Here is a 20034-nt window from a genome sequence, read left to right as displayed (position 1 = left end):
GGTTGGAGGTGTTGTGGATAGTGTGGAGGGGTGTCAGAGGTTACAATGGGACATCAGTAGGATGAAAAACTGGGCTGAGAAGTGGCAGATGAAGTTCAACCCAGATAAGTGTGAGGTGGTTCATTTCAGTAGGTCAAATATGATGGCAGAATATAGTATTAACGGTAAGACTCTTGGCAGTGGGGAGGATCAGAGGGATCTTGGTGTCCGAGTCCATTGGATACTCAAAGCTGCAGTGCAGGTTGACTGTGTGGTTAAGAAGGCATACGGTGCATTGGCCTTCATCAACCATGGGATTAAGTTCAAGAGTTGAGAGGTAATGTTACAGCTATATAGGACCCTGGTCAGACCCCATTTGGAGTACTGTGCTCCTCACTACAGGAAGGATGTGGAAACTATAGAAAGGGTGTAGAGGAGATTTACAAGGATGTTGCCTGGATTGGGGAGCATGCCTTATGAGAATAGGTTGAGTGAACTTGGCCTTTTCTCCTTGGAGTGGTGGAGAATGAGAGGTGGCCTGATAGAGGTGTGTAAGATGATGAGAGGCATTGATTGCGTGGATAGTCAGAGGCTTTTTCCAGGGCTGAAATGGTTAACATGAGAGGGCACGGTTTTAAGGTGCTTGGAAGTAGGTACAGAGGAGATGTCAGGGGTAAGTTTTTTATGCAGAAAGTGGTGAGTGCGTGGAATAGGCTGTCGGTGACAGTGGTGGAGGCAAAATGGAGAGGGTCTTTTAAGAGCCTCCTGGATAGGTACATGGAGCTTAGAAGAATAGAGGGTTATGGGTAACCCTAGGTAATTTCTAAAGTAAGTACATGTTCAGCTCAGCTTTGTGGGCTGAAGGGCCTGTATTGTGCTGTAGGTTTTCTATGTTTCATGCTCAGTCTTTTGATTCCTGAATTTGTCTGAGGTTTTAACATGTCTCCACAACCGCTCACTGTCTGTTTGTCTGTTCTGGCAGTTAGGTTCCCATGCACTTGCAACTCTAGTTTAACTCCCCACTGTGCAGTACCATTTACCCTTCCCTCTGGGATATTTGCCATCACCCCCCCCCCCCCCCCACTCCAGTTTGGGGGCAATCAGTCACTTCTATACAGGTCCCACCTTCCCTGGAAGAGAGCCCAGTGATCCAAACATCTGAAACCCTCCCTCCTACACCAACTCCTTAGCCACGTTAAACTGTGTGATCTTCCTACTTTTTTGCTCTCCAGCGTGTGGCACAGGTTGCAACCCTGAGATCACAATCCTGGAGGTCCTATCCTTTAACTTAGCACCTTACTCCCTGAACTCATTTTGCAGAACCTCGTTTCTCTTCCTACCTATACCATTGGTACTATATGCACTATGACCTCTGACTGCTCACCTTCCAACTTAAGAATGCTGAGGATTCGATCTAAGATGTCCTGGACCCTGGCATCCCATCCTGGAATCTCATTCTTCTCCACAGAACCTCCTTTTGTCCCTCTAACTAATGAATCTTTTGCCTCTTTTTCCTCCTTTTCTGAGCCACATAGCTAGACTCACAGCCAGAGAACTGACCACTGAGGCTTTCCTTTGCTACATCATTCCCCCCCCCCCCCCCCCCAACAATAGTATCCAAAATGGTATACCTGTTATTCAGGGGGATGACTGCAGGGATACCCTGCACTGGCTTTTAACCCCTTTCACCCTCCTGACACCCCGTTGTGTGTCCTGTAACTACCTCTCTATATGTCCTGTCTGTCACCCTGCTCCTCCTCCTGAATGATCCAGAATTCATCCAGTTCCAACGCCAGCTCCTCAACATGGAGTGTTAGAAGCTGCAGCTGTATGTACTTGTTGTGGGTGAAGTCATCAGGAGCACTGGAGGTCTCCCTGCCTTCCCACATCCCGCGAAAGGAGCATTCCACTATTCTGGCTGACATCCCAACTGTTTTCACGGACCAATTATAAAGGAGGAAACAATAAATAAACTGAAACAAATCTACCTACATCTTTTTGCCTTCTCTCACTCAAGCTTCTCACTGAAGCCTCGAAGAGCTAAAGGCTGAAAACCTTCTCAAACTGTCCACTCCAACAATTGCCGCTCCCCTTGCCCCGCCTTGTTTTTATTTACCCTTGTTAATGAATCCAAATCTCGGATTGGCCGCTGTTCAAAGGCTGAAACTCCTGCAAAGCTCTGCTTTTTAATGCACACCTGCCGACCTGCGCGAGCCACCTCTTCCCTCGCTCCCTGATTTCTGATGCTTTGATGTTGTCAATGAATTTATTGATAATTTTGTTCAAGAATATGAGTGTGTTTTATCTGTGAGGGAATAATGCAGGAAAGAAGGTCTGTTGTCATGCTGAAAGTTTAGAACCACTTAGACAAAAGTAAGTTACAATGATCAAAAATGTTTAGCTGTGTTTTCATTTCAGAGGCAAAGATATCATCCTTGTTATGTGCTAGTTCCCTTGGGCACAGTTGAGGGGAAAAACAAAGCCTGCTTCTTGGTCTTAAATTCTATGCTTGCTCTATCAAGGATGAAAAAGAAAGACTCAGTGCCTTGCACATCTTTTCAGGATGTGCCAAAATGTGCTCTAGTCAAGGAAGAATGTTCCTCTATCCGTTATTGTAATGCAAGGGTCACAGGAGCCAATGCACATTGACAGCTCCCACAGACAGCAGTGTGTTAATAGCCTGATGATCAATGTTAGTGATCACTGAATCACAGAAATTTAAAGCACACTTATCAAGTTCAAGTTTACTGCCTTCTGACTGTACTTATAGTATAACCGAACAAAACAACTGGACCACAGTGCACCCACAAAACCTATATCACAGTGAATAAAACAAAGAATTACCATAAATAAGTAAAAAAATAGAATTCAAGAATGCATGTAGTACATTGCACAGGTAAATGGTAAACAGCTCATTGTCCTAGAGACAAGACCATAAAACATTGGAACAAATTAGGCCATTTGGCCCATTGAGTCTGCTCTGCTATTTCATCATGACTGATCCATTTCCCTCTCAACCCCATTCTCTTAGCTTCTCCCCGTAACCTTTTACACCCTGACTAATCAAGAAACACTCAACCTCAACCTTAAATACATTCAGTGACCAGGCATCTGCAGCTACCTGTGGCAATGAATTACACAGATTCATCACCCTCTGTCTATAGAAATACCTCCTCATCTCTGTTCTAAATGGATGTCTCTCCATTCTGAGGTTGTGCCCTTTGGTTCTAAATTCCCCCACTACAGGACACATCTTCTCCACATCCACTCTCTCTAGGCCTTTCAACATTTGATAGGTTTCAATGAGATGCCCCCTGCTCCCCCCCCCCCGATTCAGATTCAGTTTATTGTCATTTAAAAACCACAAATGCAGTTAAAAAAAATGAGACAACATTCCTCCAGAATGATATCAACAAAGCACATGACAAAATAGACTACACCAGAAAATCCACGTAACGCTTGGCAATCCCCAATCCAGAGTCCAGAGAGGCTGCTGCGTATTAATATCGTGCTACCATCTTAGCGCGTTCCCCGGAAAGGAGCTCCAAAGCCACCAGACAAACAAGACCAAAAACTAAAGCTACAAGACCTGCACAAAACCACATAGTTACAACATATAGTTACAACAGTGCAAAGAATACCATAATTTGATTTTAAAAAAACAGACCATGGGCACGGTAAAAATAGTCCAAAGATGTTAAAAGACTATAAGTTCGAAAGAAACCACCACACAGTTTCCACAGGTCCTCAGGGTTCTGATAGACTTGTCATCCCACGCCGGCGGCAGAAGGGCAGAAGGACTTCCACAGCGCCACCCGACTCAGCCTCACAGATGCAGCACACACCTCATTCTTCCAAATTTCAGCAAGTACAGGTTCGGAGCAATTCGTTTTGTGAACCTCCTTTGCACCCTCTCCAATGTCAGGTCATCCTTTCGTAGATAAGGGGCTCAAAACTGCTCTCAATATTCCAAGTGAAGCCTCACTAATGCCTTATAAAGCCTGAGTGTTAGATCCTTGTCTTTATATTCTAGTTCTCCCGAAATGAATACTAACATTACATTTGCCTTCCTCGCCACTGACTTAAACTGTAAGTTAACCCTAAGGGAATCTTGCATGAGGACTCCCAAGACTCAGATTTAAAATTTTCTCCCCATTTAGAAAATAGTCTACACTTTTATTCCTTCTACCAAAGTGCATGATCATACACTTCCCAACTCTGTATTCTATTTGCCTCTTATTCTCCTAATCCAAGTCCTTCTGTAGCCTCTCTGCTTCTTCAACACTACCTGCTCCTCCAGCTATCTTCATATCATCCACAAATTTGGCCACAAATCCATCAATTCCAGCATCCAAAGCAATGCGGAAAGCAGTCCTAACACCAACTCCTGTCGAACACCATTAGTCACCTGTAGCCATTTAGAAAGGCTCCTTTTATTCCCACTCTTTTCCTTCTGCCAATTAGCCAATGCTCTATCCATGCTAGTTTCATTCCTATAATACCCTGGGCTCTTAATTTGTTTAGCAGCCTCTTGTGTGGCACCTTGTTAAAGGCCTTCTGAAAATCCAAGTACACAACATCCACTGACTCTCCTTTTTTCTCCTGTATGTTATTTCTTCAAAGAATTCCAACAGTTTTGTCAAGCAAGGTTTTCACTTATGGAAATTCTTGCTGACTTTGGTTCATTTTATCACGTGCCTCGAAGTACCCTGAAACCACATGCTTAACAGTTGACTCCCAAAATCTTCCCAACCACAGGTTAGGCTAGCTGGCTCATAATTTCCTTTCTTCTGCTTCCCTCCTGTCTTGAAAAGTGGAGTGATATTTGCAATTTTCCAATCCTCCGTAACCACACTAGAATCTGTTGATTCTTGAAAGGCCATTACTAATGCCCCCACAATCTCTTCAGCTACCTCTTTCAGAACCCTTTGGTGTAGTCCATCTGGTCCTTTATCTACCTCCAGACCTTTTCATCTTCCCAAGCTCCTTCTCTCTTGTAATAGCAACTGCACTCACTTCTGCATCCTGACAGACGTGAGAGCTTAGTGTTGGCAGGATACTCATTAGTCTCACAACCTGAGGGAAGAAGCTCTTACCTAATCTGGCACTCCTAGTCTTGATGCTCCTATATCTCCTTCCTGACAGTAGTGGGTCAAAGAGATTGTGGAATGGGTGGTAAGAATCCTCAACAATGTTTTGGACCCTTTGTCTGCAGTGCTCCTGGTAAATGTCACAACTGGGTGCGGGAGGGAGACACTGGCAATCCTCTTGACGGTTCCCTTGTTGACTGAAGGATAGTTAATGGCTTGGATGCTGGTAATAACCTACCCAATTTAATGAGACCAAACCCAGTATAACGTCTTGTCCATTAGCTGGCTTGTAGAGTGCAACACCTCCCTGCCCTGCTAAAGGATCCCATTGTGCTTGTACCTTCCTCACGGACCAGGGACTGCTCCCGACTGAGCCACACCAGAAATCATATAATATCTGAAGTTCAAAGAAAACAACTTTAGATGCTGGAAATCTATAATAAAAACACAAAACTTGGGGGGGAAACTCAGCCAGTCAATCAGCATTTTTGAAGGAGAAACAGTTAATGTTCCATGTCAAATAACTGCCTGCCCTGGGTGACAATTGCTTGACTCAACTTTAAGTTCTCCTTCACCTGGTCTCACCTATCACTTGCCACCTTGTACTTCTGCCCCTCCTCTCACTTTCACATTCTGGTTTCTTACCCCATTCCTCTCTAGTTTTGATGAAGGGTTTTGGTCTGAAATATCGACTGCTTATTCCTCTTCATAGTTGCTGCCTGACTGGCTGAGGGTGGTGAATCTGGAATCATTGCCAAGATGGCTATGGAGGCCAAGACATGGGTATATATGAAGCAGAAGTTGATAAATTCTTGATCATTAAGGGTGTCAAAGGTTAAATGGAGAAGGTGGAAGAATGGGGGGAAAGAATATCAACCAGGATTGAATGGTAGAACAAACTCGATAGAATGTCCTAGTTCTGTTCTTTTTTTTTAATGGCTATATGGTCTAATTGCTCATATTTCAAGCACATCCAAATCCAGTGCCAAATTTGGGCAGCCTTCCCAACAACAACAAGAATCAGAGGATAAAAATATTTTTTTATGTAGGAATTGTGTTCTTGCTAAGACTAATGCTGTTAACTTTGTTATTCTGATTATCTCATTGGAGAGGTTGTATCAATTGTTTATGTTAATTTAAATGGTGATCAGCATCATATGAGAGTGTACAGATGGTATTCTGCTTTTAATGGAATTACAGTGGATTCCAGTTAACTGGGCCATCGGTTATTTGGGACAGCTACTTATTTGGGACAATTCTTAAAGAACAAAAACTAATCAAGAAAATAGTAAGAATTTCCTTCGTTTATTTGGGAGACTATGCTGCTTAATTGGGGCAAGAGACTCTTGCTGAATAGTGTGCACTTGTGTGGCCGTCAGACACAACACCGTGCTTAGAGTGAACAGTTCTCAACTTACATTAGCTGTGCTGTTTGTGTTCGAAAAGCATTGATTTTTGTCACTGATAGTTGGCGAGAAATAAGAAGTAAGACAATTTAGAACCGTTTTGCTCACTGCAATTTCAAGCATTCAGACTTGGAGATGCCAAAAATGGCTGGGAGTGAAAATGGAACAATTTCACTGCTTCAAGATAGGAACTCTGGAGAATTTGAATATGTTGACCATCACTGTGAATATTACAGTGAAAGTGATGAGTTTGAAGGGTGCAGTCATCTTAAAAGAGTTTTACAAAGGCAGTTCATTATCTGCACTAGATGTCTGTGTTGATTTTGTTCATTTACAGTCAATCATAAGAACACAGCAGCGTACTCCAGATGAATTTCTCCTTTGATAATTATTAGGAACTAATACAGTTTTATAGTACTGTAATAGTATTGGTAGTGTTCTAATTTGATCTGTATTTCATTAAATTACATAATTTGTTACTCAGTTTAACAGTACAGTCGGCCCTCCTTATCCATGAGGGATTGGTTCTGGGATCTCTCGCGGATACCAAAAATGCGAATGCTCAAGTCCCTTATTCAACCTGTCTCAATGCGGTGGTCCTTAGGACCCAGTGGAACCCCAGACCTTATTTAACCTGTGTCAGTGCGGTGGACATGAGGACCCGGCGGTGGGTTCTGAATCCGCAGTGTTTCTGTTCACGAAAATAATCACGATTAAAAATAAAGTGGAAATAATAAAATGATCGGAAAAAGGTGAAACGCCATCGGTCATTGGAAAAGCGTTAGGCTACGTCGGTCAACGATTGGAACAATTTTAAAGGATAAAGTGAGAAAGGCCCTGCCCCGAGGAAAGCTATAATTATTACTAAGCAACACAGTGGTTTAATTATTGGGTTTGGGGGTTTTGAGTTTTTGATCCTCCACATCAACCTGGCACGGTTGAGAGCGCACTCAGGAGCGATCTGTCACTGGATCGAACTCAGGAACTTCCGTTCCCGAACCCGGCGCTGAAACATACACTCTTAAGTGTTTTATATGCATGTAAAGGTAAAATACATACTATATACTAAGGCAAACATTTGACTAACTGACGCTTAGTAATACCGGATGTACCTGTTCCGACTTACTTAGTAAGAGAACTTATGATTTTTTTTTAAAATCCCGATCCACAATAACCCATGCACATCCTCCCATATACTTTAAATCATCTCTAGATTACTTACAATACCTAATACAATATAAATGCTATGTAAAATGATAGTTAAACTGCATTGTTTAGGGAATAATGATAAGAAAAAATGTCTGTACATGCTCGAACAAGTGCTGGAAGAGCACTTCTGGGTTTTCTTGATTCGCAGTTGGTTGAATCCACGGATGCGGAATTCGTGGATAAGGAGGGCCGAATGTAGTTTGTCTTCTCTGTACCTTTTAACTATTTCCATGAAACCAGCTAATTTGGGCAGCCACTTAATTGAGCTAAAAAGTACTGGTCTTGATGTGTCTCAATTAACTGGAGTCCACTGTATTTGGGCTAATTAATATTCTTTTATTGAATCCCTCACACAGGTTCATGGCCAGAATTGAAGACATGGAACCCACCGATATCAATGACGCCGAGCTAAACTACGGTGTGGTGATAGACTGTGGGAGTAGTGGGTCCAGAGTGTTTGTATACTTCTGGCCACGGCACAATGGGAACCCTCACGATCTCCTCAATATCAGGCAGATGAAAGACAAGAACAGGAAGCCGGTGGTTAAGAAAATCAAACCAGGTAATTGCTAGGCTCGAAAGATCTGCAGACTTTCTGGTTTGTGAGCATAGTATATATGTCACATTGTTATTCAGCATGGTGAAATGTTCACCTCTTTTCGGTAAGCCTTCTCGTATGGAGGTCTGACATAGTAGCATAGTGATAATAATAATGCAATTACATTGCCAGCGATCATCCATTGGATTTCAATTTCCACAGTTGTTTGTAATGAGCTTGTACATTCTTCCCATGACCATATGCGTTTCCTTTGAGAGTCCACAAAACCGTAAGACACGAGAGCAGAATTCAGACATTCAGCCTATCGAGTCTGCTCCGCCGTTTCATCATGGCTGATCTAATTCCCTATCAACCTCAATCTCCTGTCCTCTCCCATTTCTTCCCACATTCCAATGCTGTACAACTTAGTAAGTTATAAACACAAATGATTCTGTATATGCTGGAAATCCAGAGCTATATACACAAAAACTCAACGGGTCAGGCAGCATCTATGGAAATGAATGAACAGTCGACATTTCAGATCAAGATCCTCCTTCAGGACTGGAAAGGAAGGGGGAAGATGCCAGAATAAAAAGGTGGGGGAGTGGGAGGAGGACTAGCTAGAAGGTGATAGGTTGAACAGGTTAGTAAGTTGTGGGCACGCTACATTGGCATTGGAAGCATGGCAATACTTGTGTCAAATAAAGCTAATCTTTCTTTGTTTACACTCCATGTGCTGGTCAGGTGCAGTCCATGTAGCTTCTGAGTCAAAGGGTTGTAGGTTCAAATCCCACTCCAAAGACTTGAGCGCAAGATCACTGCCGACAGCTGAGTACAGCAATGAATGAGAGCTCCAATATTGAGGGTGGAGTAGCACGGTTGTTGCTTTTAGTATGTTAAGCAGAGGTACTCAGCTGTTAATTTTGGTCATACAGGTGAATGTTAAAAGCCCTATAGTACTAATTGAAGATTATCAGGACATACTTTCCAGTGTCCTAAGCAATAATCTTCCCTCACTGGGTATCAGGAAACTTAACCCACAGAATGAACTAGGCAAATAGAAAAAAATGACAAATGCAAATTCACAAGTGTAAGCTGCTGCTCTTGGAAACTGTGACTAGTGTTTAGTAGTAGGTTTATAAGTCATAGTGTCCTCCCATGCAGATCAGAGATCTACATATATAGTATTAAACTACACAGCCACTGCTGTAGAATACCTCCAGATCATAACCAAATTGTACAATCTGTGCCTAGACCACACCTCGAAAGCAGTTCTGGTCATCACCTCAAGCAATAGAGAGATTGCAAATGGATTGTTATTATTGGGATGAAAGGTCCAAGGAATTATTGGTGTGTAGTCCTGAGAAAAGGCATCAACTGTGCCACTAAATCTAAGATTGTAAACTTCAATTAAATGCTTGGGAATGCTTTGTTAAATTGCAATCTTTTGGTGATAAACTATGTGGGGAAAGCCTCTGTTGTTTGAGTCTTAGAGTTGTTTTGGGAATTTTGCTATATTTAAACAGCTTAGCTGAGCATAATAGTCTTTGTTCAAAGTTTCTGTGACACATTTGAGAGTTTGAGAATGTGTAATATAAATATCAGCCTTTAAGTTTTGCTTGGCTCACACAAAAGCAAAGATGTTTGAGTCTTCAATTTGCTTCACAGCTCATCGTTATCGGAATGTCAGGAACATGTTTCCTCTTCAGTGAATTACTTTAATTCCATAAGACCATAAGATATAGGGTTTCACCCAATATAGATAAATAGAAAGCAAATGTCCACAGACAGAATTGATATAAAATAGAAAATGATGGATGCGTGAACTTGCATCTCTGAAAAGAGGAAGTGTTAATGACTCATTTCAGCAGTGTGACATTAAGGTATAATTGATGTGTACAGTTATATGCAGTATGGCTAAAAATACACTGTCATAGAGCTATTCAGAACAGAAATGGGCCTTTCGGCCCATTAAATCTGCAGCAACATCAAATACGTGCTTACACCAACTCTTCGCTACTCTATTGTCCTATTAACTCACCTTGCCCCCCCCCACCCACCCCGCTGATTGTACCACTCACCAACACATTGGGAGCAAACTAGAATAGCGAATTAGCCTACCGATCTGCACAACCTTCAGATGTAGAATGAAACTAGAGGAACCAGAGAAACTCACGGGGGCTGGACCAGAGATTGTAGTGTAGTTTTCTGTGTTGTTTTTTTCACGTAGTTCAGTCTAGTTTTTGTACTGTGTCATGTAAAATCATGGTCCTGAAAAACGTTGTCTCATTTTTACTATGTACTGAACATAGCAGTAATGGTCGAAATGACAATAAAAGTGACTTGAGATCATGATGAACAATGGTCTCTGGAGATGTGAGACAGCATTCTGAGTAGCTGTGCCACTCTACCACCCCAACAAAGCCATTGATATGCAGTAGTTATAGTCATGCAGCTTGGGAAAATGTCCTTCAGCCCATCAAGTCTACGCCAGCCTTGTGACTCATCCATAAGGTCACAAGATACAGGAGCAGAATTAGGCCATTTGCTCTATCAAGTCTGCTTTATCATTTCATCATGTCTGATCCATTTTCCCTCTCAGCCCCAATGTCCTACTTTCTCCCCATATTCCTTCACGACCTGACTAACATCCCATTTGCCTGCATTAAAATCGTATCCAAGCCTTGCATATTCAAGTGCCAGGCTAAAAGCCTCCTAAACATACTAATGGTACCTGACTCCATGATCTCTTCTGGCAGTGATTTCCAGATGGCAACTGCTCAGTGTACTGAAAAACATCCCCCTCCAGATCCCCTATTAAAACTATTCCCTCTTCCCCTAAACCTTTGCTTACTTGTTTTTGTTAGCATTACGATACGAAAATCATTTTGACCATCTACCCTATCTGTCTCTCGTAATATTTTATACCTCAGACAGTTCCAGAGAAAACAAGCCCAGCCCAGCAAATCCAATCTTCACCCCCCACCCCCCGGCCATAACTAAAGTCCTCCAAACTAGGATGTACCCTGATGGATCTCTTCTGTGCTCCCTCAAAGCAAGCTTCCCTTTCTCTACTATGATGTTGATGAGGGCTGCACACAATACTGCAAGGGCAGTGTAACTATTTTATTATAAGTTTGCAACGTAATCTCACAACTTTTATATTCTGTCCTAAACTGAGATCATGTGCGTCCTTTACCTTTGCTTCCACCTGTGTCAGTGAATAGTAAACTTTGAACACCATGATCACTTCACAAACCATTTAACCCTTTGCACTAGATTCGCTGTTCTAAGTAGATGAAGACTGATCTTTACATTTACTCCACTTAACCTTGTTCTGCATACTTTGTACTTCAATCATTAAGATCTGTCATGGTTTTGAAAGCTCTAATTTACCCTGCACTCAACAATCCAATTGGGTGAGATACTTCCAGATGCTAATGACGTTTTGTGAAGGACAAAGTTGAATTAATTTCCATTTTATCAGTGTGTATGTTATCCTGGAGCAGGCAAATAGGTCCTTGTTTTGCAAATTTCAGCCAAAGGTTTTTTTGTCCAGATAATGCAGTTAAGTGGCTCAGCTCAAATTGAAAAAGAAATTAGAAGATTAGCTTTATTTGTCAGAACTTTCAGTAAGATGGCGCGACCAAACAGCTTCTGGTAGTCGAAAGCTAAGAAATCAGACTAAAAATATCACTAAGAATACCTTTACTGAAGTAAATGTTGTTAAATTGTCGCCTCAAACAGTGAAGGGGTGAAAAATGGAGAGGGGAGTTCGGGGGATATACCAAGGTGATGTGTTGCAGAATCATTGCAGATGGAGTTCTGATACCCATACAGCAGCCCCGAGAGCTGAAAGGAGAAGTCAAGTCCCAGTCAGAGGGGGTTTGGATCGTACAACTGGTCTAGGGGCAAGGCTGTTCCAGGGTTCTGATCTCAGGACCTAATTTTGGTTTGGAATGCTGTTGTTGTTCACTTCAATTGTTTGCGCAATTTTTTTTTTCTTTCTCTTGCGCATTGAGCGTTGGTCTTTTATTTCTTAATTTTATTATTTTTTTTCCCTTTAATTGAGCTCTTTTGAGTTTCTTGCTTTGTGGCTACCTGCGAGCAAGCAAATCTTATGCTTGTATAATTTATACATTCTTTGAAAAGGAATTTTGTATCTTGAATCTTGAATTTGTCGAATGTACATTGAACACACAGTGACATTACACAAACGACTAACATAATGAAGGGTTGTACTGAGGACACCTTGCAAGTGTCACCACACTTTCAGCACTAACGTAGCATGCCCACAACTCACTAACCCTAACTGTATGTCTTGGAATATGAGAGGAAACCGGAACACGTGAAGGAAACCCATGTGATCATGGGGATGATGTGCAAATTCCTTACAGATTGAACCCGAATGATGATTACTAACACTGTAAAGCAATGTGCTAACTGCTATACTAACTTGGGCAAGACTATCTCCCTGAGTTTAGTCAATATCTTCAACAGGTGATGCCTTTACAAATTTGCTTTGAACACAGAGCCTCTATGAATGTATGTCTCAGCCGTGGCTCAGTGGATGACAGGTGACTCATATTTTCATCTCATCCTCAGGAAACATCAGAGGCTCCACCTGGGGGAGCTGTGAGATTTAACCTTAGCTCCTTAGGGTAATCTTTGAACAGCTAGTGTCCTCATTACTGATCCTCCCTTAAGCATCTGCTCTAGGAAAAAATGAGTCAGTCATACATCTTATGGAGAGTAGTTGGACTACAGCTGAGGATGACAGTTGTTCCACCTTTTACTGAAAATTCACTTCATACAGTCATAGAGCAATACAGACCAGACACAGGCCCTTTGCCCTAGTGAGTCCATGCTGGCCACAGTGCCCACCCAATTACTCCTAATTTCCTGCATTCACTCCCTATCCCTCTAATGGGCCCTCTATGCACCTATTCAAGTGCTTCTTAAATGATATTGTAACTCTCAACCACTTCCTCTGACAGCTTGTTCCATATACTCAGCAGCCTCTGCATGAGAAGGTTGCTCCTCAGGCCATTTCCCCTCTCACTCTAATCTGTGCTCTCTACACTCATGACTGTGTGGCCAGGCACAGCTCAAACACCATCTGTAAATTTGCTGACGACACTATTGGAAGAGTTTCAGGTGTGACGAGGAGGTGTACAGGGGTGATATAGCTCAGCTGGTTGAGCGGTGTTACAGCAGCAACCTTGCACTCAGTGTCAGTAAGACTAAGAAATTGATTGTGGGCTTCAGAAAGCGGAAGTCAAGGGAATACACACCAGTCCTCATTGAGGGATCAGCAGTAGAAAAGCTGAGCAGATTCAAGTTCTTGGGTGTCCACATCTCTGGAGATCTATCCTGAGTCCAACATATCAATGCAGCGACAGAGAAGGCACAATAGTGCTGTATTTTATTAGGAATTTGAAGAGTCTTGGCATGTCACTAAAGACTGACAAATTTCTACAGATATACCGTGGAGAGCATTCCAACTGGTTGTATCTCTGTCTGGTATGGAGGGGCCATGGCACAGGATTGGAAAAAGCTGCATGAAGTTGTAAACTCAGCCAGTTCCATCATAGGCACTAGCCTCCTAGCACTGACATCTTCAAAAGGCAGTGCCTCAAAAATACGCCTCCATCACCCTGGACGTGCCCTCTTCTCTTTGCTACCATCAAGGAGGAGCTACAGGAGCCTGAAGAAGCACACTCAACATTTTAGGAACAGCTTCTTCCCCTCCTGCATTCACCTCTATCCCTCTACTGGGCCCTCTACTGGGCCCTCTGTGCACTTATCCAAGTGCTTCTTAAATGATATTGTAACTTTTCTGAATGGACAATGACCCCATCAAAACTAGCTCACTATTTTTCTTTCTTGTTTGCTATCTTTTTGCACTGCTTAATATAATTTATATATCTATTGTAATTTATAGTTTTTAAAAAAATATGCATTGAATCACACTGCTGCCACAAAACAGCATATTGCCAATGATTTTGATTCACTCTCTTTCTTCTACATATTAAGAATAAACGCCTAACCTAGCCAACCTCTCCCTATAAATCAGGCCCTCTAGTCCTGGCAGCATCCTCATAAATCTTCTCTATACTCTTTGCAGTTTAACCATGCCTTTCCTATAACAGAGTGATCAAAACTGTGCGCAGTACTCCAAGTGCAGCTTCACCTACGCAACCACAACATAATGTCTCAATTCCTTCTGGTGTCATGAAGTGATTGAGGTCTAAAAGAGTTGATGAACAAGTGCATCTCCCTTTCTTATTTCAGACTCTGATTCATTTATTTATCACATATATTGAAACATAGAGCAAGATGTATCATTTGTGTTGACAACCAGCATATCCTCAGGATGTGCTGGGTGCAGCCCGCAGTGCTGCTAGACATTTTGCCAATATAGCATGCCCGGAATGTTCAACAGAACAACACAAGCAGCAGCAGCAACAACAATAAAAACACTCTCACATACACCTCCAAACCCAGGGCAGGCTGCCTCCGGGCCTCTGGTGGACTCGTGAATTCTCAGACATCCGGCCTCCAACTTACTCAGACCTAGGTCTTCGCTCTTCCAGTCTTCTGATCATCCTTTACGCTTAAATCTCATGTGTATCATTCCTAGGAGTTTTCAATGATGGAACTGTAATCTCCAGGCCTCAACCTCTGTACTCACCAACTCGCCTACTAGGGTCACTAGTCTTTGTGCGTCCTGCACACACCGACCTCTGATCCCAATATCCGTCTACATATGTCCTTTTGGAACACATCCATGCCACTGGCCTTCGAACTCTCTCTCATCCCTGTCCCTAAACGTTGTCCTGGCCCCTAATTCCCGTCTCTTGTTCTCAAAACAGACTGTCTGCACAGTCTGTGGAGTAGGATTTGAACCCACAATCCATTGATTCAGAAAGTACATGGCCAGTCCCTCACTGGGCTCATTCACTTCCCCCAGGTCGTGAGATTACTAAACTCCCTGACACCACCCGAGTCTCAACAGGTTTGAAGTGCCAGTAGTGTTATACTCCTTATTTCTTAGTTTGTGTCCTAATGCACATTAATTTATTTGTGGCAATATTACTTTGTGAATTACAGCATAAATACTGTGTTGAGCACTTTAGTTCAGAGAAACATTGTTTCATTTGGCTGTATACACGTGTACAGTTGAATGATAATAAGCTTGAACTGTCTGGTATGGGTTGGGGGGCTACTGCACAGGACCAAAACAAGCTACAGAAAGTTGTAAAATGAGTCAGCTCCATCATGGATACTAGCCTCTGTAGTATCCAAGACATCATAAAGGAGTGGTGCCTCAGAAAAGTGGCTCCATTATAAAGGACGTCACCCAGGACATGCCCTTTTCTCATTGCTACTTTATGGACATATATTTTATTGTGTTTTTTATCCTGTGCTTTTTTGTGCTGTAACAATTATTTTGTTCTCCTTTACACTTGTGTGCAGGAAGTTAAACAAAGTTGAATCCCATTTAACTTGTAATTAATAACCTTTTTGTAGAACTCTGCTGCCACCCTGTGGTTATGAATCTGTATTGCACTTTAACATTAATACAGTACAGTTTTAATGCAGTCATTAAACAAACTGCTGAAGGACCTCAGCAGGTATGACATCATCTGTAGAGGGATACGAACAGCCAGACGCATGTTAAGCCTAATGAACACCAATATCAGGCAGTATTAAACATCTCTGAACATCATCTCTGAAGATCTATCCTGGGTCAGAGCCGTCTCTATTTCCTGAGGAGACTGAGGTCCTTTAACATCTGCCGGACGATGCTGAGGATGTTCTACAAGGCTGTGGTGGTCAGTGCTATCATGTTTGCTGTTGTGTGCTGGGGCAGCAGGCTGAGGGTAGCAGACACCAATAGAATCAACAAAATCATTCGTAAGGCCAGTGATGTTGTCGGGGTGGAACTGGACTCTCTGACGGTGGTGTCTGAAAAGAGGATGCTGTCCAATTTGCATGCCATCTTGGACAATGACTCCCATCCACTCCATAATGTACTGGTTAGGTACAGGGGTACGTTCAGCCAGAGACTCATTCCACCGAGATGCAACACTGAGCGTCATAGGAAGTCATTCCTGCCTGTGGCTATCAAGCTTTACAACTCCTCCCTCGGTGTGTCAGACACCCTGAACCAATAGGCTGGTCCTGGACTTATTTCCACTTGGAATATCTTACTTATTATTATTTAATTATTTATGGTTTTATATAGCTATATTTCTACACTATTCTTGGTCGGTGCGACTGTAACGAAACCCAATTTCCCTCGCGATCAATAAAGTATGTCTGTCTGTCTAATGTATTGATGGAGTTATGAAGAAGGCATGCCAGTGACTGTATTTCATTGGGAGTTTGAGGAGACTTCATATTATCGCCAAATACACTGGCAAATTTCTACAGATGTACCGTGGACAGCATTCTGACTGGTTCCATTACTCTCATGTATGGAGATGCCAATGCACAAGATCAGATAAAACTGCAGAGGATTTTAAACTCATCCAGCTCCATCATTGAAATCTAACCTCCCCACCGCCATGGACATCTTCAAAAGGCAATGCCTCAAGAAGGCGCATCCATCACTAAGGACCTCCACCATCTAGGACGTGCCCCCTTCTCATTATTACCGTTAGGAAGGAGGAACAGGAGCCGAAAGACCCCACACTCAAATGTTTTCGATGCAGCTTCTTCCCCTGCACCATCAGATTTCTGAGCAGTTATGAGCCTGCGAACACTATCTCACTATTTTGCTCTGATTTTGCACTCTTTATTTATCTTTGAATATTTCTTATTATAATTTGTAATTTTTTAATGTATTGCACTGTACTGCTGCCACAATAGAAATTTCATGACTTGTATCAGTGATAATAAACCTAATACTTGGAAGTAATTATGTGTTGTCATCTGAAAATATTTGACCTCTATCTATCTAATTGCTTTCCAGGTATCTCGACGCTGGCCTCCTCCCCTGATAAGGCCATAGATTATCTCCGTCCTCTCCTGCGATATGCAGCTGACTACATCCCTGTCGTGAAGCACAAAGAAACACAGTTGTACATCCTTTGCACAGCAGGCATGAGGCTCCTACCAGAAAGGTACAGGGATTGAATTTGGGAGGATTTCACTGCACTGCACGATGAGGTGGATGCCAGGAGATTTGGAGGGATATAGCAAGATTGAGTGATTGGACGTGACAGATGGAATACTATCCACCTTGGAGTTTAAAACACATTAAAGAGGAGTGTTTTTTCATTGGTGAGAGAATGGATGGTTCTGGTGGTCAGAAGAATCTAGTTCTTGTACAAGGTTACAAAGTTAACATGTATCAGAAATCAGTTAGGAAGGAAAGCGATTCAATAGCCGCTTTTTCAACACAGTTTTAGTACTGGAGAGTCCTGTCTCACTTAGTGTTTGAGACTGCATCTGAAATAAATTGGCCCATTATTATCACAAACTAAAGTACAGTGAAAAACTTTGCATGTCACCCATACAGATCATGTAATCATATCAGTATTGAAGTAGTACAAGGGAGCACCCCTTATCCAAAATGCTTGGCGCTGGAATTAGAATTTTTTTCAGATACAAAACTTTTGCAGGGCTTTATAAGGTAATACAGAGTTAACATTCATACTATCTTGTCAAAAACCATGTGTCACAGACTCAAAATAGAAGGTTAGCCACTCAGGACAGAGTTGAGATTAAATTCATCTACCCAGGAAGCTATGGAAACCACCCCTTCTATTCTCCCTCACCCTCATCACTTCCCTCTAGTCCCCTCCACTTCCCTTTCTTCCATGGTCCCGTGTTCCCTTCTATTAGATTCATTCTTCAGCCTTTTATCTTTTTAATTTATCACATCCCAGCTTCTCATTTCATCCCCTCCTCCCTTGCCCACCTACCTTCCCCATTCACCTGGTCTTTCCTATCACCTGCCAACTTGTCCTCCTCACCCTCTGCTCTCACCCCTACTGCCTTATTCTGTCATCTGTCCTCTTCTTTTCCAGACCCGATGGAGGGTCTCAGCCTGAAACATTGACTGTTTATTCATTTCCATAGATACTGCTGTGTTGCTCCAGCATTTTGAGTGTGTTAACCATGGAAGCTCACCGTTGCTTTAGGAATTGAGGGAAATTTAGTTCAGGAGAGTGGAGCTAAGGCAAAAGACCTGCCAGCATCTTGTCGGAAAGCAAAATTTCTTGTTAGAGGAACAAGAAATTCCACACCATACACTCAATGGCCAGTTTATTAGGTATAGGAGTGATGTCTAGTGTGGTCTTCTCCTATTGTAGCCCATCCACTTCAAGGTTCAACATATTGTACATTCAGAGATGCTCTTCTGCACAGCACTGTAACATGACATTATTTGAGTTAATGTCTGCTTGAACCAGCCTGGACAGTCTTCTCTGACCTCTCTCATTAACAAAGCGTTTTCGCCCAAAGAACTGCCACTCACTGGATTTTATTTGTTTTCAGCATCATTCTCCATAAATTCTAGAAACTGTTGATGGTGAAAACTGCGGATCAGGTGTCTCTGAGATGCTCAAGCCACCCTGTCTGGCACCGACAATCATTCCTCAGTCAAAGTCACTCGGATCACATATCTTCCACATTCTGATGTTTGGTCTCAGCAACAACTGAACCTCTTGACCATACCTGCATGCTTTTACGTATTGAATTGTTGCCACATGAGTGGCCGATTAGATATTTGCATTACCAAGCAAACGGAGAGGTGTACCCAATAAAGTGGCCACTGAGTGCATGTCACTGTTAATAAACCTGATTCTGATGCTGGAGAGGAGGCACAAGATGAAATATTCTACTCCTCGCCTTCCTTGTGCTTCCAGTGTTTTGTTTGTTTTTGTGCTCTCATTTCCCTTCCAATGACACAAAAATAAGTGGAAGGGCACATTAGAGTGAGGATACCCAGCAATGAGATATATTTGCTAGAACTGTAGGGGAGGGTTTAAACTAATTTTTGTCAAGGGGATGTGAAACTGAGTGATGGGGCAGTTGATATACAAGCAGAGGCAGTGTGCAGTGAGGCTGTCAGGAAGGACAGGCAGATGTTAGGGCAAAATTGCAGTCAGTGGGATGAGTTGCAGTGTAACAAGGGGACAAAATCGAAAAGGGTGACAAATACAGGACTGAGGTTATTGTATTTAAATGCACGCATTATATGCAATAAGATAGATAATCTTGTAGCACGGTTAGAGATTAATATGTATGACGTTGTTGTGGGCATCACCGAGTCATGGCTGAAAGAAGATTATAGTTGGGAGCTTAGCATCCAAGGCTACCCATCGTGTTGAAAGAACAGGCAGGCAGAGGGGTGGTGTGGCTCTGTTGGTTTAAAAAAAATAAATTAAATCCTTAGAAAGAGGTGACACAGGATCAGAAGATGTAGAATCCTTGTGGGTGAGTTAAGAAGCTGCTAGGGTAAATAGACCGTGATAGGAATTATCTGTAGGCACCTGAACAGTAACCAAGATGTGGGCTACAAATTACAACAGGATATAGAAAATGTATGTCAGAAAAGGAAATGTTAAGATAGTTATGGTAAATTTCAATTTGCAGGTAGATTGAGAAAATCAGGTTGGAGCTGATTTTCATCCCAAGAAAGAATTTATGGAATGCCTGTGAGGTGGCTTTTTCGAGCAGCTTGTGGTTGAGCCCACTTCGGGATCAGCTATGCTGGATCGAGTGTTGCATAATGAGCCAGATTTGATGAAGGAGCTTAAGGTAAAGGAACCCTTAGGAGGCAGTGATCATAATATGA

The 20034-nt window shown here is 42.4% G+C and overlaps 1 protein-coding gene across 3 annotated transcripts in view; it reads left to right on the top strand.

Annotated features, from left to right (window-relative positions):
- The window catches only part of LOC140715149 (ectonucleoside triphosphate diphosphohydrolase 4-like), a 96472-nt gene that overhangs the window by 41543 nt on the left and 34895 nt on the right, over positions 1 to 20034 (top strand). For all 3 annotated transcript variants that reach the window (XM_073026927.1, XM_073026928.1, XM_073026929.1), the window contains 2 exons: positions 8041 to 8246; positions 17203 to 17353. In XM_073026927.1, coding sequence (XP_072883028.1) covers positions 8041 to 8246; positions 17203 to 17353 — 357 coding nt within the window. The remainder of the gene's footprint in view (positions 1 to 8040; positions 8247 to 17202; positions 17354 to 20034) is intronic.

Source organism: Hemitrygon akajei, chromosome 23, assembly GCF_048418815.1.
Source record: "Hemitrygon akajei chromosome 23, sHemAka1.3, whole genome shotgun sequence".
NCBI classification, from domain to species: domain Eukaryota; kingdom Metazoa; phylum Chordata; class Chondrichthyes; order Myliobatiformes; family Dasyatidae; genus Hemitrygon; species Hemitrygon akajei.
The sequence above is the reverse complement of the archived record's forward strand: the minus strand, read 5'-3'. Positions and strand labels throughout refer to the sequence as shown.